Below are 25,625 nucleotides of genomic sequence, written 5' to 3' on the forward strand. Positions count from 1 at the left end.
GTAGAGCTGAGGGATCGTTAGCAATAGGAGACGGAGGGCAAGCTGCAATTTCACACCTGACGTTGATGGAACGCACGTTCATATCTTTGAAACTTCGCAAGTTGAAGGTTCATATGTAGGGGACTTACTGTAATAAGTGTTGTTACTTAAGCTATTCGTAAAGGCAGAACACAAAGTGCTTCACAGAGCACTTCTTTTTATCTTCTCATTCATTCTTATGAGGCGAGTACTATTATTGCCTCACTTTACAGTTTTACACATTAGGGAACTGAGACCTAGAGCAGTTAAATAACTTGACTGAGGTCACAAGATTAGTAACTGGTGTTGCTGGGATTTAAATCTGGATCTTTCTGGCTCAAATGCCCATATTTTTAAGTTATATTGATTTATGGACACAGTGTCCTTTCATCCCTCCTATTCCTTTTATACCTGTAGTTACAATGTTTCTGACCACTCATGATATTAGAATATATCCTTATTAATCAAGTTACTTCCCAGCTGCTTTGGGAAAATAAACTTTTCATGAAGGGAAATTGCTTAACCTTCTAACTTTTAACCTCACTCTCTGTTGTTTAATTTCTATCGCTTGATTGTAATTATTCTGATTAATGGCATTTTTAACACACTGTTCCACATGTGATAGAAATAAATATATGCCTCACTATTTTGATCATTCATAGACATGTCAGGCAGTAATCTGAGTAATCTCAAATGTGTTTACCAGTTTCCTATGCTACCTTTCATTGTACTACCTTTCTTGTCATTGTAGAGAATGCTAGAGCTTTGAACAGGACAGTTTGTTTTCTTTTTCTGTCAGTTGTCAGTAAATAATTGAATGTCCATGAAGTAAGGAATAAAAGAACTAAGTTATTAATTGATAAATTTACAAAGATTTCATTATACTTGAGGCCTTATTTAAGTTAGGGACCTTACTAATGATATTACAGTCTTGTTAATTACACAAAAGTTGGCAGTTTTCAGCTTGTGAAATGATTGATTCACAGCAATCCTAAGACCTGTCTCCCACAAAAGAGCCATTTGGAGGTCAGTGAGTATAACACCATAGTTGATGACTTTTGACATATGGAACATGATTTGTCAAACACATTTGAAATTGTTACAATAAATCTGAAAATATAGTTCAAATAAGATTATCTCAAGCCACCATTTTATTCTTAAAATACACATTAAGCCATTATTATTTGTTAAAAGAGTATTTATAGCAAATGAAATATTATTAACTTTCAGTCATAATGTATATAAAATTTTAATTTGGCTTCTCAAAAGATGTAGCTTCTGTTTTATGAAAATATAATGTTAATCCAAAGGACCAATAAAAAGGTACTTTTAGTCCTCCTAAAAAAATCTTAAATTACAAGATCTGTAAAATAAGTAACACTTCAGAAATGCATATTTTAAAAAAAATTACACCATTCTTTGAGTAAATACATTCTTTTCTCCCCTCCTCTAATTTTCAATTGTAGGTACTCGACCACCACTGATCAAAAATTTACCTAAGCCCATTGAGAGCCTGATGACTCGTTGTTGGTCTAAAGATCCTTCTCAGCGCCCTTCAATGGAGGAAATTGTGAAAATAATGACTCACTTGATGCGGGTATAATCCTTCTTTTGAGGGGCTTTGGGTTTAAGGGAATTTTATATATACTGACTTTTAATGGGGTTTTAAAGTAAAGGGACAGTATTGTTCTTTTTTTGCTTCATACTTATCTGTATTTTCCATGTTAGAATGGGTGTTCTTTACTCATATAATCAGAGGAGGAAACATTCTTTTGGAAAAAAAAAAAAAAGAACTAGTTCTTTATAATTGAAAGATGGCAAGACTAGATTTCTGGACGTGCTTTTTCCTTCTGCTCAACTTAGTGGACAGATGTGTTTGTTTCTGGGCCTGTTGCCTTATCTGTAATGTGAGGGAAGTTGAATTAGGTGATCTCTAAAGCCTTTACAGGACTTGGGTATTTTATGGCTCTAATACTTGCTAAGTTTTAAATTTTCTTTAGTAGAGATCTTTATCAAGCAGTCATTTATGTAGCGCAGTAGAGAGGTTTCATTCCCAGACACATTTATCTAAGTAATTTTTACCTTTTGGTTTTTCATTGCATATTTTCAGCTTTTCATTTGCCATTAAAAAGTTAAACTTTCTTCTAGGCTCTGTAGAATTTTGGAATTTAGAAGGATCGTTTTAAATGATTATTAGAATTTCCTAATCTATAAATCAAACACTTAGAATTATTTGAATAATTTTAGGCCTCTGGTTTTTGGCGCACTAACAAATCTATCGAGTGGTACCTTGACTTTAAAAAGTTTATGTACTTATGAAAGTGCCTAATTTCAGAACAATTTGCTAAGTAGAAGAATCTTTCAATCTCTTTAAATATAGATTAAGTAACTTCCTAAATGGCCAAAATTTTAGTTTTTTCATTCTAATGAAAATAACTTAGGCAAACCAGCTTGAACTAATCTGATTAAAGCTTAACTGCATATTTGGATACTAGCTATATATAGAATTCTAGGACCTGAAGATACGTTCATAAGAAGAGAGCTCAGATACCTTAAAACTTCGGGTTACATAAATTGTTCACGTTTTAACTGTGCTTTTATGTGCTTTGTCTAATTTGAGAAGAAAACCTTCCTTTTTTTTCCGAAATTCTAATTTTCACCCGACAAATATATCCAGTATTTTATCTCTAGTTCATAGAGGGACATTCATAATCCTTGATATTTAAACTATAGGTTCTAACAAATTATGGCATACCGTTTCAGTTGTCAGACTAAGTCATTTCAACAATTTGGAGGTTTACATCACTGCTGTGAGAACATAAATATGTTTCATTTAATTATGAGGAATAATACTACTGTATTTCATATGTTCCTCTAGAGGAATATTGGCAGTTTTCTTTAAGACTATCTAGACTATCTAGACTATCTATCTAATAGATATGTAGGTAGATACATGGCATTGATAATAGTTGAAATTCAGAAGAGTAGCACATTATTGTCTTTGTAAAATCAAAACCTTAGGTATTTACAAATTCAGTGTATCCCTTAGTGAAAATAAAGCAGCAATTTTTGCTACATTCAAATCTCAAAAAGGAAGTAATTAAAATGTACCTTTTAAGTTAGTTTTCACAAGATTTAATTTGTATTAAAGAAAGTTTAAATTGTTGTTTACTTTTTATATATATAGTACTTTCCAGGAGCAGATGAGCCGTTACAATACCCGTGCCAGTATTCAGATGAAGGACAGAGCAACTCTGCCACCAGTACAGGTAAATGGATAGAGTAGAACAGTAATAACCTAAATTTTTGTGTCTCTATTCCCATGAAGTTATAATCAAGAAGCAATGAATGATGTCCTCATTCGCATTTTAATTGCAGATTGACTTCAATTTGAATTTCCAGGTGCACCATTCTTCATGCAGGTACCCAGATTAAAGAGTTGCTGAAGACCTGTTTCCAAGTCTTGAAATTCTTACGCAGTTATATATAAAAAGATTGGATATTATATTGCTGTGAATGTCATTCTTTATTTGAAAAATAGTTCTTAGCTACTGCTAGATCAAATAGTATCAGAAATTATTGTAAATATATATATATTGTAAATATATATATCATATATATAAACATATATATGTCATGTATATATATACACACATACATACATATATATATAAAACAACGTATTTCCTTTATCGTGAACACCCTACTTTTTGGTCTTTGTAGAACAATCTACAGAGACTCTTATTTAAGAAGCTGTGTTTTAGTTCAGGAGTTCCTCAGCTCCATAGTTTGTGGTCATCAAAAAAGATAGTAGAGGGACTTCCCTGGTGGTCCAGTGGTTAAGAATCCACCTTCCAATGCAGGGGATGCGGGTTCTTTCGGGGAACTAAGATCCCACATGCCGTGGGGCAACTAAGCCTGCGCGCTCCAGAGCCCAAGAGCCACACCTAGAGAGCCCACGTGCTGCAGCTACTGAGCCTGCATGCCACAACTAGAGATAAGCCCAAGCGCAGCAACAAAAGATCCCACATGCCACAACTAAGGCCCGGCACAGCCAAATAAATAAATAAATGTTTTTTAAAAAAAGCTCCCCCAGCCCACTCTCCCCACTGCCTCTATCTGCCCCTCTACTCTGCATTCTCTTCTGTTCTGTGGCTGAACTATCCATGCTCCTAGCCAAAGGCAAGCCTGTCTCCTTTGTGCGGCAGATCCCATCTGCCCTTCCTAGCAATTCTTCCCTGTCTCTTGCATCATCAGTTTTAGCCTTTCTGCTGGGATCATTCCCAGAGCATATATACAGTAGTCCCCTATTGTCCACGGTTTCACTTTCTGTGATTTCAGTTACCCCTGGTCAACTGTGGTCCAGAAGTGGAAAATTCCAGAACTAAATAATTCATAAGTTTTAAGTTGCAGCCATCTTGAGTAGCATGATGAAATTTCGCTCCATCCCGCCTGGGACATGAAATCATCCCTTTGTTCAGTGTATCCTTCTCTCTTGGTTGTCAGATCAACTGTCGAGGTATCACAGTGCTTGTGTTCAAGGGACCCTTATTTTATTTAATAATGGCCCCAAAGCACAAGAGTAGTGATGCTGGCAATTCGGATATGTCAAAGAGAAGCCATAAAGTGCCTCCTCTAAGTGAAAAGGTGAAAGTTCTCAACTTTAATAAGGAAAGAAAAAAAAAAAAATCATATGCTGAGGTTGCCAAGATCAGCAGTAAGAACTTCTATCTGTGAAATTGTGACAAAGGAAAAAGAAATTTGTGCTAGTTTTGCTGTTACACCTCAAACTGCAGAAGTTACAGTCACGTTGCAGGATAAGTGCTTAGTTAGATGGAAAAGGTATTAAATTTGTACAATAAGGTAGTACAATTTGAGAGACCACATTCGTGTAACTTTTATTATGGTATATTATAATTGTTCTATTTTATTGTTAGCTACTGTTAATCTCTTACTGTGCCTAATTTATAAATTAACCTTTATCATAGTTATATATGTATAAGAGAAAACACAGTATATGAGGGTTCAGTACTATCCAAGTTTGCAGGCATCAACTGGGGATCTTGGAGTGTATCCCCCCAGGATAAGGGGGGGACTGCTGTAGTCTGTATTTCTCTAGCTTCTCTCTTTCCATTCTCACTTGTGCCCACTCCATTCAGTCTTGTATTATACCACTACTCCAGAATTGCTCTTGTCAAGATCACCAGTTATTTTCACACTACTAAAATCTAAATGAATGATTTTTCAGTTCTCATCTTTTTTGATTCTCAGCAGGCTTTGACACAGTTCATTAGTCTCTACTTCTTTCAGCACTTTGAGTTGATCTCTAGGATACCATACCAGCCTGGGTTTCATCTTACATCCCTGGTCACTTGTTCTCATGTTTTTCTATGCTGTTTACTCCTCATCTTCCCAACCTATAAACGTGAGAGTGCTCAAGGCTCAGTTATTCGGCTCTTTGCTTATCTATCTAAATTCATTCCTTGGTAATCTCATCCAGTGTCATGGCTTTGTATACGATGTATTTGCCAATGTTTTGCTCCATCCCAGACCTGAACTCCACACTCATATATCCAACTACTTGCTTGATATCTACTAGGAACTCAAAATTACCATTTCCTAACTGAGCTCACTTCAAAGTCATTCCTCCCGTGGTCTTCCCCATCTTGATTAATAGCCACTCCATTCTACTAGCTCAGGCTAAGAATCTTAAAGTCATCCTTGACTATTTGAAGACCAGGCGTTTTGGTTCCCTTTTTGTGCTATCCTTAAATTTCATTTAAAATGGGTTTGTTTGGGTATCTTCATCAGCTTGAAAAGTCTTCAATTTTATTTCTATTTATGTCTTGCTAGTTTAGAAAAGAATTTAAGTTGCATCTTATTGAATGAAGCATTTTGTATTATTCCCAACCTGTAGTCATAAATGTTTCTGCTTTCCTAGGCTCATTCATGGACATCACTTCTACAAATACCAGTAATAAAAGCGACACTAATATGGAGCAAGTTCCGGCCACAAATGATACCATTAAACGCTTAGAATCAAAATTGTTGAAAAACCAGGCAAAACAACAGGTTTGTTTTGTTACTAAAGTAACAAAAAGTAAAATCTTTTGGTAACCTAACCAGTAGTCATGAGCGTTATACTAACAAGTTAATTGTTTGTCCTCTTCCTCTATATAAGTCCTGAGTCTTGTTCCTGAAACAGACAGGCAAGCTTAAGAGTAGAGATGTGTAATGATTTTCTCCTGGAATTCACTACCAGTCAAATCATTTCCTCTTCTGATGATTGCTGCGTTTGCTACCTGTGCAACTCCCGCCTTACAGTGATCCTTAACTTGAACGGTTGATGGTTACAAATGTAAAATGCGTATTCCTTCCCCAGTTAAAGGAATTGTTCTAGATCTCTCATTTCATATTATCCAGATTTATTATATTTTTGCTATTACTGGTTTTAAAACATTTTAAGGAGTGATTTTATTCATCTTGTCCGATGCATTTAGGTTAACCAATATTTGGGGCATGTAACTCCCAGCTCTAGTGACCAGCGTATCCTAAAGGCCAGTATCTACAGCTTGTTCTCCCTCAGCCTTACAGCTCCCTCTCCCTGAAAACTTTCTATTTCTTTCAGAACAGAACCCCTAAGAATCCCAGTTGGTATATTCCTCCTTCTAGGCTGCCCAGGATTTTTAAATATAAAGAGCTTTAGTGATTCAAATTGACCTATATTTTTAACAGAGCGAATCTGGACGTTTGAGCTTGGGAGCTTCTCGTGGGAGCAGTGTGGAGAGCTTGCCCCCAACCTCTGAAGGCAAGAGGATGAGTGCTGACATGTCTGAAATAGAAGCCAGAATTGCTGCAACCACAGGTAAAATGAAAATAAAAGTCTAAAGAGGGGTGAAAATGGTAGTTTCAATTGCTTCAGTAGTGGGAATGTCAGTGGTTTTTTTTGTGCGTGTCCTAAATTTTTTTAAAGTAGGAAGTTAGTTTACAATATACTTCCTATGCTTCTAGCAAAAAGTGTCTCAAATTCCAAATAAGGAAAGCATGATTTGTAAAATTATTTGGATTATAAAATATACCTTCCTAATTACAGATTTTATCAAATGTAATTCAGCTCAAACACAAGCTGAAAATCTAAGTGAGAAATTGAAATTTTGCCAAAACTAGGATGTTTTGGAGGATTTTGGGTGATTCTACTATAATTTTGCGCTGAACTCAAGCAATAGCAAATGTTTTGTTTTGAAATTAGCAGGAAAGTGTACTCCAGATCCAAATATAATTTGGCCTTACTATCTGCTGCGCTGCTCCTACTTTCAGTGGCAAAAAGTAGCTAAGTTTAGGATTAATTCTTTTAATTGTAAAATAAAAGATCACAGTAATTTTATTTGATCTTGAAAAAGCTAGCATTTATATTCCATTTTGTCAAGAAAGACTGGTCAGCACAAAAATAATTACATGTTTTGTTACCTGAGTGAACTTCTAACCTTTTCTAACCAGGTTCATTTAGTAATGCTGGGTTAAATTGTTTTCTTTCTGATTCCCCCAGGGGTGGAGAGGAACTGATTACAAATACATTTCTATTGTGGAAAATGTGGAAATATAAACAAATAAAAATACTAGTTTTCCATAATTGTCCCACTCAGAGATAAACAACATTTTTGTGTATTTACCTCTAGTCTTTTAACCACATATGTGTATACAAGTATATTTCCAAGTGTATTAGCCTACTTTTTTTTTAACTTAGCTAACCAGGTTTTTGGGTTTTGTTTGTTTGGTTTTTTGTTTTTGTCCTCTTTTTTTTAGGTCTTTATGGTTTTTTTCTAAATAGAATATTTTCATTTTGTGTGAAGCTCTTTTCAGAAAGAAGTTGTCCAGAGGACCATCCTAACTATACTTGTCTTCAACTAATCACTTATTTTATCAGTTAGCATTAGAATCAGTTAGATATTACAGAATATCCAAAATAACAGTGTCTTTAACATATAAGCTTTATATTTCACACACAAACAAATCTGGAGGTAGGCCCCATGATCATTAGGTAACTGGGTTTCTTCTGTCTTTCTGTGTCATAATCCCTATTGTGTGGCTTTCATCCTGAAGGTTACTTTGTACTCCCTAATGGCTATTACAGTTCCAGTCATCACATCCACAGTCCTGGCATCAAGAAGCAAGAATTAGGGGAAGGGCTCATGCCCAGGCTTTTTTAAGGAGCTTTCCCAGAAGTCCCTCCTAACAACTCCCACGTAGATGTCATTGGCCATAGTGATAGTGTCAGATGGGAAGGAAGAGCCCTGTGGCTCCATGGGAAGGAAGGATCTGCAATCTTTTATCTAGGAGCATTGCTGTCCTGAGTAAAGTTGGGGTTCTGTTGCGCTGGTGACCAGGAGTCTCTGCCACACAGATGGGTCTTTAGAAACGATCAAGTTGAATGGAGGTCACCAGCCACTGTCGAGCTTTCCTGGCCTCCATGAGTCACAAGCGTTTCTGTGTGGAGTCGGGGTGTCGCAGTGTAGTGTCCAATGAACAGTGTACACAGGAACACATGCTTACACTTCGGCAGCCTTTTTCATTTCAGGAATATCATTCAAGTTAGACCTGCCAAATAGTGGTTGCTACCCTAAAACAGGAAATGCTCTGTAATGTAATAACAGTAATTTTATATCTGCTCGTGTCAATTTTTTAGTCAGGTACTGGTTTATAAGTATTCTTTACAGAAGTGTTATTTCACCAGATTAAAGATAACCACACATTTGAATTACCCTGTCCTTTCTCTGCCTAAATGTAAAACAGATGGTTGAACATCCGTTGGTGAACTGTCTTACTTTGAAAGGTTCATATTTTCCAGCCTTTCAATACTTTTCAGGTTTAGAAGGAATACACCCTAAACTTTGGAAACTACAATAAATATTCAGTTTACCAGAAGTATGTTTAAATATTTACAATTATAAAAGCATAAACATTTCATACTTTGATTCAGTAATTATCATTTAATCACTGAATTTTACTTTATAGCACACTTCAAGAAACACCTAATTGGACATATATTCCTGTGTTTGTTCATTTAAAACAAATATGGCAGCTTATCTCTTTTTAACTCCTCTTTTCCTTCTCAGTTTCATCCTAGACCCCCCCATTGCACTTCAGTGGTTTCACTTAGGTAGATTATTTCTATGAACATGTTTGAAATCTAGCTTTCTCATTACCCTGCAGCTTTGTTTGTCTCGGCCCTATTTTTTTTTTCCTGCTAATTAAAGCCAGTATGTGAAACATCTTGTATTGGTAATTGTTTGCTCCTTAATCACGCCTTTTCTAAGCATGGATGAAAAGTTAGATAGTTCTGCATGCCATTCTGCATGAAGTGTTATTAACATAACTATTTGAAAAGTATTCTGTTTTTGTTCATCGTTTTCTATTACTATTTGTAGTTGTTTGCATGTATACTGTATATATGTGTTTTTGCAGCCTTTTCCAAGCCTAAACGGGGCCACCGTAAAACTGCTTCATTTGGCAACATTCTGGATGTCCCTGAGATCGTCATATCAGGTATCATAGACCACCTGAGTCGGTCTAATAGCTGTGGAACTGGAATAATGATCCCTGGTACTTAAAAAATGCTTCTTGCTCCAATTTGATAGAACGTGAAAATAGATACCTTGCATGCAGTCATTAGGGAGACAGATTAAAAACTGTATACGTTTATCTACACTGAAGTGGGCTTGGAAGGAAACCTCACATCTCCAAAACCGAGGATAGAATAGAAGGTAAAGTGAACGTTTTCACGGAAGGGAGAATACCAGTCCAGAATTCTGCCAAGTTCCTCTCATCTTTTAAGTGAGCGGAAGAGCTGAACCCAGACCTTTTTTGCACCCAGCAGAAAGAGGAAACAATCCTTTAAAAATATTTGTTGTCCTTCACTCCTTTCCTTCTTTCGTTACTACTTTGGGGCTCCCTCTAGGCATTCTATCCCAGCCTCTTTCTGTTGGGAACAAGAGAAATATGAAGTTGAGAAAAGAGTTGCTAAATACCGTTTTGCCCTAACCTAGAAAACAGAAATAAAGTAAAACTAAATGAGATTTGCTGTTTTGTTTGGTATCCTGCCAAAGAATTATGGTCAGTTCTGATTCCTGTGTATTATCAGGAGACTCTTCTTGCAAATTACGTGTTTTTATACCCAACTCACACATGGTACCTCCATGTCTCATATTGGCAAATTGCTTTTATTTCTTATGGTGATCATTTCACAGATGCATCTAAATCACCATTTTCAATAGAAACTTAAATGGCATATGTGACCTTCAGTATTGGTTAATATATGTTATCAAAATCATCATTTATTTACCCTTCTGCTTTAGGTTTTCCTCCACCTCTTCCCCTGAAATTTTGACAGGGAAATATAGTTTTCCCCACACAATCATGGGCGTAGTTAGGTGAGTGCTCCAGCACACTGTCCTTTGCCTGTGATTGTGCTTTTAGCATAGTATTGGATTATATCTGAATGCCTAGTAGTTCTTTTCTCCTCCAGTAAACTGAAACATGAGGATAGAGACCATGCCTTTGTGATTAATTATTGATGGCACCAGCAGTATCTGGCTCAGTGCCTCACACATAGTGTTTAGTAAATATGTGCCTATTATATAAGTGAACAAACCATTATTGAGCTCCAGCAGCTAGGAACTATGATACATGTAAAATTTGTATATAACAGATATGTGTAAAATATAAGTTATACAATTCTTAGGGGCCATTTTGTCTATACAAAACCATTTTATTTCTAGAGTAATTAACTTTTATTCTAGTTATCAAAGTGGTTTACTTTACAACATTTTCACTGTTGCCATTCAGAGAATACCGTTAACCCTTTCTTCACATAGTAATTTTATTTATTGAGTCATGAGCTGCTTTCAAAATTAGCAAAGTACTTAGGGTCATTTTACCTCTACACTGAAAGGTCCCAAGTTTAAGGGAATAATATTCTGACTGAAGAAGTGGCAACATTTAAACATACATACTGCTGAGCTGTGATTATCTTAAACGTTTGAGGGAATCAGGAAAATTGAGGCAGATGGCACAATAATCCGGTCTTATGGGTAAGCATTAAGAACAGATACACCCACACATAGTGGGTGAAATAGCCAATGGTGTACAAGATTAACAAGGGAGAGAGAAGAAGGGAAAGAATAATAGTCTCAGTGGTTCTCCTCCAGGGTGCATTTGCTCCCCAGGGGACATTTGGCAACATCTGGAAACATTTTTCATTGTCAGAACTAATAGGTGCTACTGGCATATGGTGGACAGAAGCCAGGGATGCTGCTACACGTTCTGCAATGTCCCAGGTAGCTTCCCACAGCCAAGAATTATCCAGCCGGAAGTGTCAGCAGTGCCAAGGTTGAGAAACCCTGGTTAGATGTGCTGTGTGGCCTATAAAGTAGTTTAAAGCACATCATCTTAATTAACCTTCGTAAGTCTTATAACTAGGTTATCAGATAAAATTATAGCCATTTTACAGATGAAAATCTTAGATCTGATGATGTTGAATGGTTTTCCCAGAGTCACACAGCCAGGATCCCATCCTAGATCTTCTGATGCCAAATTACATCCATGTTCTCTTGTTTTGTTTGAGTCAGAGAAGTTAGAATAATTCTGCCTTGCCCTTCATTAGGGTTCATATTAAATTTAGGTGAGCTCTTCAGCCAGGAGACGCTTTTTTATGACATTGGATACTTACGGAGTCAGAAAAGCTTAATTCTGCTCTTAATTGCCAGAGTAACAATGCTGTTCAAATGGAAATATCATTCGGTAATACATTTTATTAAATATTCTTGTTGGGTTTTTTCCCAGATATTCAAACATTAACCTAATCAGTTTCACTTCCTTTAGTAAAAGGATGCAAGCACTGGAATTGAAACAATTGGACATAAAAGCTAAACATTAATTTGTTCTTAGGTTATATTTTTAAATTAAACATAAAGATATAACCCATGCTTTGGGAATGTCTCAAATGTCTTACATGGCCATTTTAATTGTAAAGGAGGATGAAATTTAATTCCAATTTTTTAATACCTTCTAGAATTTTTTCCCTCTAGGTTGTTTTCCCTACAAGCCCTGTGATTATATTTCCAGATACTTCTTGATATATCCAAACTGGCATTAATTAGCATTGGATCCCATTTGTAAGCATTTTTTTAAATATAGCTGTACTTTTTATCTTATCTGTTTTGGATAAGTAGTTTCAATAATATTTTCCTTTGGCCAAGTGCAGTATACTGTCTAATGTACCTCTTGGAATAAACAGCCTCTTTTTAATAGGAGTGCTCATTTAAGCATCACATAAATTTTTATGTGTATTTATTGGCAGTGTACAAATGTATCTTTTCTGAAGTGTTTGTTGTTTCTTGCATTTTTTAAAACCTTACCAAGTCTTAAAAGTTTTTAAATACACACTATTACTCTAAAGATTTTTTTTAATATATCTTTATAATGACTAAAATGCCTAACCTAGTCATAGGGTCAGCAAATTTAAATCTTGTGTTTTGCTTGCTTTTCAACACTATTATATACTCTGTCACCAACAAATGAGGAAGAACAAGCAACTTACAGCTAACACCAATATTCATCAATTTAACAGTCTCTCAGGTCGTGCAGAAATGGACCTCTAATACCTCAGGACTTCCTATGGATCAGACTACACAATATTTTGTACCCCTTCTACCTTGACCGTGGCTCTAAAGAGGTATTGGCAAACTTTGGTATGGATAACCGTTCTTTCCACTTTCCCCTGCCCACAGAGAGTGGCTATAGATTGATCTGGCTTCTTTTTACCAAGCAAGACACATAATTAAGAGCAAATTACCAATAGAGTATGACATTTTGCTAACTCTTCATTTGTGAAGAAGGTCCTGCCCAATAATGGTGTGCTACCTAAGCAAAGTTAATGTAAATGTAGAAGTCTCTTGCCCAGACTTTAAACCATTTGATCTATAGTTTTCTAATGCATTTGTTTATTGAATATTATAAGACTTCCAGGAAAGGAAATAGGCTTTCTTAAATGTTTTCCATTAAAACTTGGAGTTTTAAAAGCATAATCCTTTCTCCTTTTCAACCAGTACATTTTAATTTGTATTACTTTTATTTGAAGAAAAGAGAATGGGTGGCATATTATTGGATTGCTTTAAATGTTTCTATTTTTTTGTCCTTTAAGACTTAAATAAGATCATGGATTTTTGTTTATTCAGCTCTTTTACTTGGATTTTAGAATGCTTTGACCAAAGAGCATTATGTACTCTCTTTTATGTACTGTTCTTAAGGATTTGATAAAGAAGATTGAATATGCAAATGTTTTGAGTCAATCTTGTTAATATATATAAAATATTTTTGCCCAGGTCCCTGAATTTAATTGATATTTCTTGTTTATAATATTCTTGAAGCTGAAAAGAAACTTTACGAATCCTTATGATTTCAGCTGCATTTAGATCTCTTTACTGAGAAAATTTTAATGACTATTCATTCACTTTTAATTTCAGTCAGGTACATTTAGCTCTATTGTATATTGGGTATTTTCCAAAAGTAAGTGTTAATATATAGTTAAGTAGAATAAGTAGAATATGGAAAAGGCCAAACATAATATTTAACAGAAAGTAAATGGGTAATTAGCTTTCTAATACCTATGTGTTGTTTTCCTCCTTCAGAAGTTTCAAATATCTTAGGTAATTTAAGTCGGGGGGCCAGGGGTGGAGGGGAGTGGTGAGGACCTTGTAGAATGCTGGGCAGCTGGAGGCCGAGATGCTGTGCAGAGACACCTGGGCACCACTTTGCTTTTTCCATCAGGACGGAAATATAACCTTCTAATACTATATTTGGTTCAAGAACCAGTAGGTACTGTTTGTAAACATTCCTATAACTGTATGTACGTAAATTATTAGTGCAATTCTTCCCCTTTTTAAATAGTGCAGCGCCAATATGAAGAGACCATGAGATAGAAAGAACTGAGCTTTTCTAGATCTTCAAGTTCCTACCTTGCACACAGTGTCATTAACAGCTGTAAACCTTTATTTAGGGACACTGAGGCCCAAGGAGAGCTCTACTGAGATATACTATACCTGCTTCTGCCAAGGGTAGCCACCGCACCTTCAGCAGAATTCTATATTTGTGGCTAATTAAATAGGGAAGTGCGTCTAACCTAACAGTGAATATTTAGGTAGTCTCTTTGCACCATATTGTGGTCTACCAAGATCACTTTTTAATTTAAATAATTGAACTCTAACCTAATAAAGTAGGTTTATTAGAAAGCAAAACTCAATAATAATTGCTTTCCTTTGGTAGGGGGGAAATAACCCCCACCCTAAAGGAGGCTTTATTCTAAAACACCAGCCAGGTACTTCCCTGGCAGTCCAGTGGTTAAGACTTGGCCTTCCAATGCAGGGGGTGCAGGTTCGATCTCTGGTCGAGGAGCTAAGATCCCACATGCCTCGCAGCCAAAAAACCAAAACATTAAAAAAAAAACAGAAACAGTATTGTAACAAATTCAATAAAGACTTTAAAAACGGTCCACATCAAAAAAATCTTAAAAAAAAAAAAAAAGAAACCAGCCAGAACTGTTAAAACTAGTAAAGGAGTATGAAACTTGTGCCAACTTTAATATATATGTATATTTTTTTAACATCTTTATTGGAGTATAATTGCTTTACAATGTTGTGTTAGGTTCTGGTTTATAACAAAGTGAATCAGCTATATGTATACTTATACCCTCATATCCCCTCCCTCTTGTGACTCACTTTGTCCCAGCTTACCCTTCCCCCTCCCCGTGTCCTCAAGTCCATTCTCTATGTCTGAGTCTTTATTCCTGTCCTGCCCCTAGGTTCCTCAGAGTCTTTTTTTATTTTCAGATTTCATATATATGTGTTAGCATACAGTATTTGTTTTTCTCTTTCTGACTTACTTCACTCTGTATGACAGACTCTAGGTCCAGCCACCTCACTACAAATAACTCAATTTTGTTTCTTTTTATGGCTGAGTAATATTCCATTGTATATATGTGCCACATCTTCTTTATCCATTCATCTGTCGATGGACACTTAGGGTGCTTCCATGTCCTGGATATTGTAAATAGAGCTGCAACGAACACTGTGATACATGACTCTTTTTGAATTATGGTTTTCTCAGGGTATTCGCCAGTAGTGGGATTTTTGGGTCATACGGTAGTTCTATTTTTAGTTTTTTAAGGACCCACTATACTGTTCTCCATGGTGGCTGTATCAATTTACATTCCCACCAACAGTGCAAGAGGGTTCCCTTTTCTCCACACCCTCTCCAGCATTTATTGTTTGTAGATTTTTTGATGATGGCCATTCTGACCAGTGTGAGATGACACCTCATTGTAGTTTTGATTTGCATTTCTCTAATGATTAGTGATGTTGAGCATCCTTTCATGTGTTCATTGGCAGTCTGTATGTCTTCTTTGGAGAAATGTCTGTTTAGATCTTCTGCCCATTTTTGGATTGGGTTGTTTGTTTTTTTGATATTGAGCTGCATGAGCTGCTTGTACATTTTGGAGATTAATCCTTTGTCACTTGCTTCGTTTGCAAGTATTTTCTCCCATTCTGAGGGTTGTCTTTTTGTCTTATTTATGGTTTCCTTTGCTGCGCAAAAGCTTTTAAGTTTCATTAGGTCCCATTTGTCTATTTCTGTTTTTATTTCCATTTCTCTAGGAGCTGGGTCAAAAAGGATCTTGCTGTGATTTATGTCAAAGAGTGTATGTACCTCCTATGTTTTCCTATGAGAGTTTTATAGTGTCTGGCCTTACATTTAGGTCTTTAATCCATTTTGAGTTTATTTTTGTGTGTGGTGTTAGGAAGTGTTCTAATTTCATTCTTTTACATATAGCTGTCCAGCTTTCCCAGCACCACGTATTGAAGAAACTGTCTTTTCTCCATTGTGTATTCTTGCCTCCTTTATCAAAGGTAGGGTGACCATATGTGTGTGGGTTTATCTCTGGGCTTTCTATCCTGTTCCATTGATCTGTATTTCTGTTTTTGTGCCAGTACCATACTGTATTGATTACTGTGGCTTTGTAGTATAGTCTGAAGTCCGGGAGCCTGATTCCTCCAGCTCCATTTTTCTTTCTCAACATTGCTTTGGCTATTTGGGGTCTTTTGTGTTTCCATACAAATTGTGAAATTTTTTGTTCTAGTTCTGTGAAAAATGCCATTGGTAGTTTGATAGGGATTGCATGGAATCTGTAGATTGCTTTGGATAGTAGAGTCATTTTCACAATGTTGATTCTTCCAATCCAAGAACATGGTATATCTCTCCATCTGTTTGTATCATCTTTAATTTCTCTCATCAGTGTCTTATAGTTTTCTCCATACAGGTCTTTTGTCTCCTTAGGTAGGTTTATTCCTAGGTATTTTATTCTTTTTGTTGCAGTGGTAAATGGGAGTGTTTCCTTAATTTCTTTTTCAGATTTTTCATCATTAGTGTATAGGAATGCAGGAGATTTCTGTGCATTACTTTTGTATCCTGCTACTTTACCAAATTCATTGATTAGCTCTGGTAGTTTTCTGGTAGCATCTTTAAGATTCTCTATGTATAGTATCATGTCATCTGCAGACAGTGACAGTTTTACTTCTTTTATTTCTTTTTGTTCTCTGATTGCTGTGGCTAAAACTTCCAAAACTATATTGAATAATAGTGGTGAGAGTGGGCAACCTTGTCTTGTTCCTGATCTTAGTGGAAACGGTTTCAGTTTTTCACCATTGAGAACAATGTTGGCTGTGGGTTTGTCATATATGACCTTTATTATGTTGAGGTAGTTTCCCTCTGTGCTTATTTTCTGGAGAGATTTTATCATAAATGGGTATTGAATTTTGTCAAAAGGTTTTTCTGCACCTATTGAGACTATTATGTGGTTTTTATCCTTCAATTTGTTAATATGGTGTGTCACATTGATTTGCGTATATTGACGAATCCTTGCATTCCTGGGATAAATCCCACTTGATCGTGGTGTACGATCCTTTTAATGTGCTGTTGGATTCTGTTTGCTAGTGTTTTGTTGAGGATTTTTGCACCTATGTTCATCGGCAATATTGGCCTGTAGTTTTTTTTGTGACATCTTTGTCTGGTTTTGGTATCAGGGTGGTGGTGGCCTCACTATGAATTTGGGAGTGTTCCTCTCTCTGCTATATTTTGGAAGAGTTTGAGAAGGATAGGTGTTAGCTCTTCTCTAAATTTTTGATAGAATTCGCCTGTGAAGCCATCTGGTCCTGGGCTTTTGTTTGTTGGAAGATTTTTACTCACAGTTTCAATTTCAGTGCTTGTGATTGATCTGTTTATATTTTCTATTTCTTCCCGTTTCTTCCAGGTTTTCCATTTTATAGTCACAGAGTTGCTTGTAGTAATCGCTCATGATCCTTTGTATTTCTGCAGTGTCAGTTAACATATATTTTTAAATTACATATTCAGTTTACCATGAAGCAGTAGTATAATCCTGCAGTGTACAGTGCTGTGTGAATTTTTTAAATCTTGTGTATTTTACACATAAGGATAGTGTCCCATAATTTTTAATATTCAAAGCTTATGAATATCAGAATTTCCAACATTTTATTTAAGAGATGTCTCCAGGAAAATGTGTTGATTTTTACATGAAGAGAGTCTTCAGGAAGTTGGAACATAGAAAAATGTAAGTAGTTAAGGTAAGGAAACCGATAAGAAAAGCCTCAAGAATTACTCTCTGGGACCCAATCCAGCAGTCTCTGGAGGGACTCTATAATGATGACTTTCAAATACCAGCTCAGGAAATCAGTTGTACTTAAAAAGAGCAGCTTTTTGAAGAGATGGATTTTGTTTTAGTATGGTAGAAATGATCGACCTATCAGCTGCCATTCCAGCCACCCTGTTGGGTGGGGGAGGGGCTTAGGGATATAGTGTATTCCTTTTGTTGCTCTCACTTAGAAAAGTTATTCTTAAAAATATCATTTGTTCCCTACCCGTAGTCGTGAAAGTTCCAGAATTTGTTACAGAATAAAATACTTGGGACATCATTTACAGGTTTCATATTCCTTGATTAAGCATCTGTTAACATCATATTGTCCCTCATTTCTACTTCTTTTTTCCTTTATACTGCCATGTGTAATATAGTTATGCACATTTCAAAGAACCCTGAAAAAGTATAAAGTTAGTGGGTTTCTGAATTAGTGTTTAGTTACCAGAAAATTCAAAATCAGTCTAAATTTACTGAGCACACACCCAGTAATTTTCATTTGCGATAATAAGAGCTTGATGTTTTTTACATTCATATTTCTAAATTATGACTTAAAACTTAATATTGGAGCAACAAGTATTTGTTGATTGCAGTCCTTTTTTGCTTTGTCTGAACTGTTTGCCAGATGGTTTCTGCCATGGTTATGCTAATGAAAGTGCATTACCTAGTATTGCTTGCTTTGACTCATATTGTAGCTTGAAGATTTCTCATTCTAAGGCATTTGTTAACTATCAGCTCTCCTTTACCCTACTTAAAAGCTTTTATTCCCCTTTCCGCCTTCCCTCACCTAGATTGGAGCTTGTTTTTGTTGTTATTGCAATGGTGATGTACTGATTTTTAGACACTGTGCTGGGTGGTTCCCCAGATTCACAAATGTTGCTAATCTGAAAAGAGAATTCCAGACACTTTTACAAGCCTGTCTCATCTAAGCTAATTTTAGAATGATTGTGTAGAATGAAATGTGCCTGAAATTGCTTATTAGTCATGATGGTAGGGATCCATTTTGTCCTCTGGAAACAGGGATAATTAAAAGTTTTCACAGAAATGTCTTAATGTGCCTGATTCAGTAAATGTGCAGTTTGTTGTTATGTCAAATTTAATTGAAAGTTGGAGCTTGGGATAAAATGAAACTCGAAATAAATTTGAGTTAAGATTATGCAAAGAATTATAAAACATAGCTTTAAATAGAAAAGAGTTATACTTTCAAGGTGGCTGTAAATTTGAGTTATTCTGTTCACTGCATGCATTATTGCATTAAACATTATTCTTCTGTTGTAAGGTCCTTTTAGTTTATGTAAAAAATAATAGGGTCACCTTGATTAAGATGCTAAATATATTGCTGATCGGTTTAAAATAACGTACTGAAGGTTATGGAAATACAAAATTTTAAGAATGAATTCTGTCTTCTAATCAGGCCACAGTTATTAGTGTACGAGATCTGAGTGCTGCCCACTAGTTGAGAAATGACATAATATAGCTTTCAGAGTCAAAAGAATTTTGACTTTTTTGTCAGCTGTTACTTATAATATTTTGGTGTTTCCTTTTAGACAGCTGATCTCTCATCTTAGAAGATACTGTATAAACAGCCCTATTCCCAAGTAAAAGTGCTGAGTGAAGCTGTTGTTTAATTCATTCCATTTTACTGAAGACTTACATGTGTAGAGTTCTTTCATAAACTGATTTTTAATTAAATTATTTTTAGCATAGAAGTTCCTGAAGCAGGATTAACACACTAGCCCGTTTCAGCAAGCTGTGTATTTGGGAATGGAATGAGAGTCATTCATCTCCACTAGGAAATTAAGAGTTGTTGTTCACAAATAATAAATTACTAGATTCTGACAAAGACTAATGGGATTAGGTAAGTGTGACTCAGTGTAATAAATGCAAGCCTAAGCATCCTTTCAGGCCCTGAATCAAAACAGGTACTGCTGTTGGTTAAAGTCAGTCATGGCTTACAACCTGCTAGCTGTCTTGCTGTACAAACTGTAACGTAAGGCCCTTGAAATAGATGCCGTCATCAGCCCCAGCCCCCAAGCATTCATCTGTTTAAACACATGACAGAAGATGGTAGAAGAGAATTCAGCAGCTCTTCGTGTAGTAGGAGTGGTTATTGTATCAGGACATACTTTGTTGTAGGCCAGCAACTTTTTTTTTTTTTTTTTTTTTTTTTTTTTTTTTTTTTTATGCGTTACGCGGGCCTCTCACTGTCGTGGCCTCTCCCGTTGCGGAGGACAGGCTCCGGACGCGCAGGCTCAGCGGCCATGGCTCACGGGCCCAGCCGCTCCGCGGCATGTGGGATCTTCCCAGACCGGGGCACGAACCCGTGTCCCCTGCATCGGCAGGCGGACTCTCAACCACTGCGCCACCAGGGAAGCCCTAGGCCAGCAACTTTTGAGTTAAAATACTATAGCTGTTTCTCTTCTTCTCCTTACGTCTTTCTTTCACTCTTTTTTTTTGGCAATAAACTCACTTATTTTTCTCACAAACATTTTGTGTAGATCCAAGGAGCAACAGATTCCAACTTTCTTCTGTAGCAGTTAAACCCTTATTGTCTCTTCAAGTAGATTTCAGTATTTTACTTCTTTTATTTTTTAAAAGGCAACGGGCAGCCGAGACGTAGATCCATCCAAGACTTGACTGTTACTGGAACAGAACCTGGTCAGGTAAGACTTAATATTTGAATTATCTGTCTTTGAAGAATAGTAATGGGCAGAAATCAAGAATTAACTATTATATATATATATATATATATATATATATATATATATATATACTCTGCAAAATTAGTTTTATGAGTTGACCTAAAATTATGATAGAGAAATTCATTATCACGAGAACTTAAATACTTAAGGGAAAAACAGTATAGATGCCATTATTGATTTAACTTGAAGGGAAATTTGTGAAAATATGTTGATTAATTCAATAGTGCTCTATGTATGTTATATGGTTTTTATATATGCTTTACTAAGGAAGTATTCAATTTTGTAATTTAACAATTTGTCATTAACATTGTCCTCTAAAATGAATCATTAGTATTATCTCCTTTTTACTAATGAGGGGAATAAATATTTCCCCAAAAGATGTCACTCCTCTGGGATCACAGGCACTGACATACTTGGCGGACTTTTAACATCTTTTAATTTGTCATATCCCCTAGATTTATATTTTTGTGAAACATCCTTAGGACAGTATTTACTAAGCAGATGGATAAACTCTAGAAAGTCTTCTGTCCCAGTTGTTCAGGTTTTTATTCTTCATCTTTATATTTCTGGATATTCTTCTAAACGCCCCTTCCCTCTTTGTAGATGACCCAGACAGTGCTATAATTTAAGCCATTTCTGACAAGTGCAGAGTTTTAACCAACCAAGTATATAAAAGTAGCAGTCATTGCTTTTTCTGTTACTCAGGTCAATAGACTTAACATATATAATTTATATCACATTCTTAAAATGAATTGAAAACTAATTATGAGGTTTTGTTGTTGCTTTCAGTTTTGCTGAAATAAATTTTAAGACTATAGCATGCATCTGAAGTAATAAAAATACCACATTATGGTCCATATTCATGAAAATTATAGGATTATATGTTATAAATAATGTGACTTAATTTCTGGTAAAATGTATTAGTACTTTTCATCTAAAAGGTGTTTTATTATTTCATTTTTATAACATACTTGAAATTTTAGAGATTCTTTGTAGTCATTAATAAATATTTGAAAACCTTTTCTAGCCATCAGCTAACTTAACTAACAAAACCACTTGAGATATTTAAATGATAGTTAGCCTTGATCTTCATTTATATCTGGAAATATTTTTATTTCTCGCAATACCCATACACACACTCAAATACATATATACACACATACGTACATATATATACATAATACATATTAATTTATTATATATTTTATGATATTAAGTGACCTTAAATCTTGGTTTTATTTATTTAATAGCAGCTTTTTCAGTATATCTGCTTTCATGAGATCCCAGAACTTTTGAATGAAGTTTCCCACTTTCTCCCCCTCAAATACTTAAAGTATTAACTAGGGCATTCAGTAACAGATAGCTTGACATCTGGTATTTGCTGTGATTCCGTAGAGGCTTGATGAGCTCAGTCTTTTTAATGCTATTTACTATTGCCATTGACATTCCAGTTATGAGAAACTCTAGCCAAGTATTCTCCCTTTGACTAGGAATGAGAGGCTTGCTCTAAGACAATTCAGGAGCATCTGCCAGTGCCAGTGCTCTTCTCTGTATTCTATATTAAAGGCATTGCTGTATTTCAGGACTGACCTCACCATACCAAGCCTTAACTTATTTCCTCACAAACTCCATATTACATGAGACTTCGATCATTACCATTTTCATCTATAAAACACTGGAACTGAGGCAGACTTTGATTGTGGGACAGTTACCTGCATGAGTTGTCATGGACTACTCCAAGAGATTCAGAGTGAGGGGGAGTTTGATATGGTGGTAAAACCTGTTCTAAAACAGGTGCTATGTAGCCATTGTCTAGCCAGTTTTTAAAATTGATCTGCTCTTTCAGAATTACTTAAGTATTACAAACTTAAAATGCCTAATATCCAGTTTGGGGTGAGAATGCCAAATGGTAATCCTCATATACTATGAAAACATTTTCCCCTGAAAATGTTATGATAAATGACCATTAAATCTTTTTAATTACTACTGAAAATAGCATTCATTATTTGAAGAAGAAAAGTATGCATAATCTGGATTTTCAAAATTGAAGGTATAGTTCTTTTTAAAATCTGGCTAAGCAGTGATTAAACAGATGCATAGCAGGGTTTTTTGTTTGTTTTGGCCATGGAAATTGATAAAGAACATAAAAGCATTTGCCCAGTCAGTACAACCATCAGAGGAAAAGAGAGCTTACTAATGAAGTTTACTGTCACATCTCATAGGGGAAAGTGATCTGATGAGAGTTTCTACTATGACTATTGATTCGAGACTGATCTTAATAAAATCACTTAAACTTTTCATCTGTCAACTAAAATTAAATTGGTTGTTTTTATACTGCCATTTCTATTGAGAGGAGGACTAGTGAACGTAGCAAGCTTATTAATTAAAAGTGGTTGTGTAAGTATTCATGTAAAAGATTGCCTCCATACAACTCACTTTTAAATTAATTGATTAAGGTTTTTAATTAATTCAGGAAGCTCATTTAAGCACATGTAATGGATTTGGCCTCCATTTGAGAAGGTGCTGAGAAAAAAGCTGCCCCTGATGTCCAGGAACTGATCTAATACTAAAGCCTTGGTGTTGTTAGAAGCTGGACATAAAGAATGTCTCAGAACACCAATAGACAAAGTGACTCTGAGACCATGATAAAATGAGACAAAACAAGACCATTTTATAGTGTTGTCTAAGCACAGACAAAAGCAAGGTCACTGTGCCACCCACAAAATACAAACATTGCCCTCTCCCAGTGGATATGAGTGACTGATGCTTCTTTACCAGATGCAGCTTTACCCTGACTCTAGACTGCCCTCCCTGTAGAATTGCCACTGCTTGCTGACAGTAGCCAATCTAGAGTGAACGCCTCTTTCTTTGGAGCCTCCTCAGAATCATTCAACAAAAGCCCAGATCCTCTAGTAAGCTCTTTCTAAAACCCTCTTATACCCCAAAGTGCCCCAGGGTGAGCACTTTGCTTTACTGCAGCAAATACTAAACCCAACTAACTCCACGACGGGTGTGTTTGTGGTAGCCTTTGGCCAGGGTGCATTGACAGTACCAAAAAGACCCAGTCTCCCAGGAGCTTATTTGGGCAGATCAGACTTATGCCCAGATCACCTAGAGAACTTTAACAGTAACAGCTGCCTTTTATTTATTGTGCAGCCATTTCGTGCCTTTAATGTATATTATTTAAATCTTAACCCTATAAGTTTGGTACTTTTTATTTGCCCCATTTTGCAGATGGATAAACTGAGGGTTAGAGAAACTTACCTAAGTCTTTACTTCCCTTACACTGGCCAGTAATTGCTATAACCAAGTTTTGAATCCAGATCTGATTCCAAAAGCACACAAGCTCTATACTCTATCACTCTGTCTTGCATATAAAACTGAAGGCAGTGCAGGGTAAAGTAATCCTAGACCTCTTCAGTTTCAAGTGTTTTGGCTTCAGGTGGTCTGCATCGTCATTAATCATTTAAATATTATTTATTGATGATCATTTTTTGTTGTATTATATTGTTGAGCAAGGCTAACCCACCTTGATAATAAATTCCTTTTTTTTTTTTAATTTACTTATTTGTTTATTTTTGGCTGCATTGGGTCTTCATTGCTGCACGCAGGCTTTCTCAAAGTTGCGGTGAGTGGGCACTACTCTTCGTTGAGGTGCACGGGCTTCTCATTGTGGTGGCTTCTCTTGTTGCAGAGCACCGGCTCTAGGCACGCGGGCTCAGTAGTTCTGGCTCGCGGACTCTTAGAGTGCAGGCTCGGTAGTTGTGGCGCACAGGCTTCAGTAGTTGTGGCTCGCGGGCTCTAGAGTACAGGCTCAGTAGTTGTGGTGCACGGGCTTAGTTGCTCTGCGGCACGTGGGATCTTCCCAGACCAGGGATTGACTCCATGTTCCCTGCATTGGCAGGAGGATTCTTAACCACCGCGCCACCAGGGAAGTCCGATAATAAATTTCTACAGATGACTGCACAGATTTATTTTTTATAATACATCTGGGTGAACCTTTCTGTGTTTCCCTAAAATTATACATTCTCATGTATGCCTGCATACCTGTTCTGGAATTGTATCCGATATGGATCTGTTTTCAAGATTTCTCTTGGAGAGTGCTGCAGTCAAGGAAAATTTCAGCTGCAAGATGATGCGATTATGGTTCTTTAAAGAACTGGACGTACCGATTTCTATATGGACTTTAGAATCTACTTTTACTGGTCAGATATGTGGCTTTGGGCAAGTCCTTAACTTCCCTGAGCTTTAGCAACCTTATCTGCCAGTGGGGACCATAACATCCACCCCCCAGGGTTCTTATAACATGTGAAAGTACCAGACACACAATAGATGCTTAGTACATGCTTATATGCCTGTCCCTCTTAGTGTGCCTCCCAGGGGTCTTACAGCTTATTCTCGCTATAATGTATTACTATAGAGAAATAAAACAAAACTAGCACTTGGAAAGAAGTAAAATCCATTAGCGTTCTATTCCTGCTGTATCATAAGAGAAGCTTCTGTCAGGGATCATGGAAAGTATTTGCTTTAAAGGCCTTATATCACATATCAAAAGCTGCATTATCATACATTGTTGTTACTTATTTAAGGAATATAATTTATCATACTACTTCTTTTGTCCATCCTCATTCTGCACCTCCTTTAGTGTAAATAATTTTCTGTTAAAGCTCTAAATCAGAAGCTTACATAATAGTCTTAAATAATTCCTGGCTCATAGGATACCTTCCTATTGGAGAGTTTAAAGACCATATAAGAAAAATAAAATTCTAAAATTTCCCTTGTAATGAACTATGGTGAAGCCAGAATTAGATTGAGCCCATAATTTTGGATTAGGAAGGATGTTTTTAATATACCCTGTCATGTATAGATTTAATTAATCTGATTATCATAATGAGGAAGTACCCTTGTAAATCCACATTACCTACTGATACCCATTTCTTTTTAATATTTATGTTGTTCAGATGTACTTCACAGAAATATCATATAAATCAATATTTGATCTCTGTGTTTTGTGGTTCTATAATTTTAGCAACTAAGATGATTTCTGAGGGTTTTAAATAGCTTTCAAATGTCAGTCTAAATAGTAAGTAACCCTGGCCATAGATTCTTGACTTACGAAAATATTTTCCCAGTCTTTCAGGTGAGACATA

The 25,625-nt window shown here is 36.0% G+C and overlaps 1 protein-coding gene across 4 annotated transcripts in view; it reads left to right on the plus strand.

Moving 5' to 3' along the window:
- Positions 1 to 25,625, plus strand: part of MAP3K7 (mitogen-activated protein kinase kinase kinase 7) — a 65,638-nt gene that overhangs the window by 29,245 nt on the left and 10,768 nt on the right. For 2 of the 4 annotated variants that reach the window (XM_065888459.1, XM_065888461.1), the window contains exons 8-13: positions 1,485 to 1,615; positions 3,206 to 3,287; positions 5,960 to 6,090; positions 6,754 to 6,883; positions 9,481 to 9,561; positions 20,372 to 20,436. In XM_065888459.1, the coding sequence (XP_065744531.1) occupies positions 1,485 to 1,615; positions 3,206 to 3,287; positions 5,960 to 6,090; positions 6,754 to 6,883; positions 9,481 to 9,561; positions 20,372 to 20,436 (620 nt within the window). The remainder of the gene's footprint in view (positions 1 to 1,484; positions 1,616 to 3,205; positions 3,288 to 5,959; positions 6,091 to 6,753; positions 6,884 to 9,480; positions 9,562 to 20,371; positions 20,437 to 25,625) is intronic. The other 2 variants (XM_065888460.1, XM_065888462.1) reach the window with 1 other exon arrangement.

Source organism: Phocoena phocoena, chromosome 12 (genome assembly GCF_963924675.1).
Source record: "Phocoena phocoena chromosome 12, mPhoPho1.1, whole genome shotgun sequence".
Lineage (NCBI taxonomy): Eukaryota > Metazoa > Chordata > Mammalia > Artiodactyla > Phocoenidae > Phocoena > Phocoena phocoena.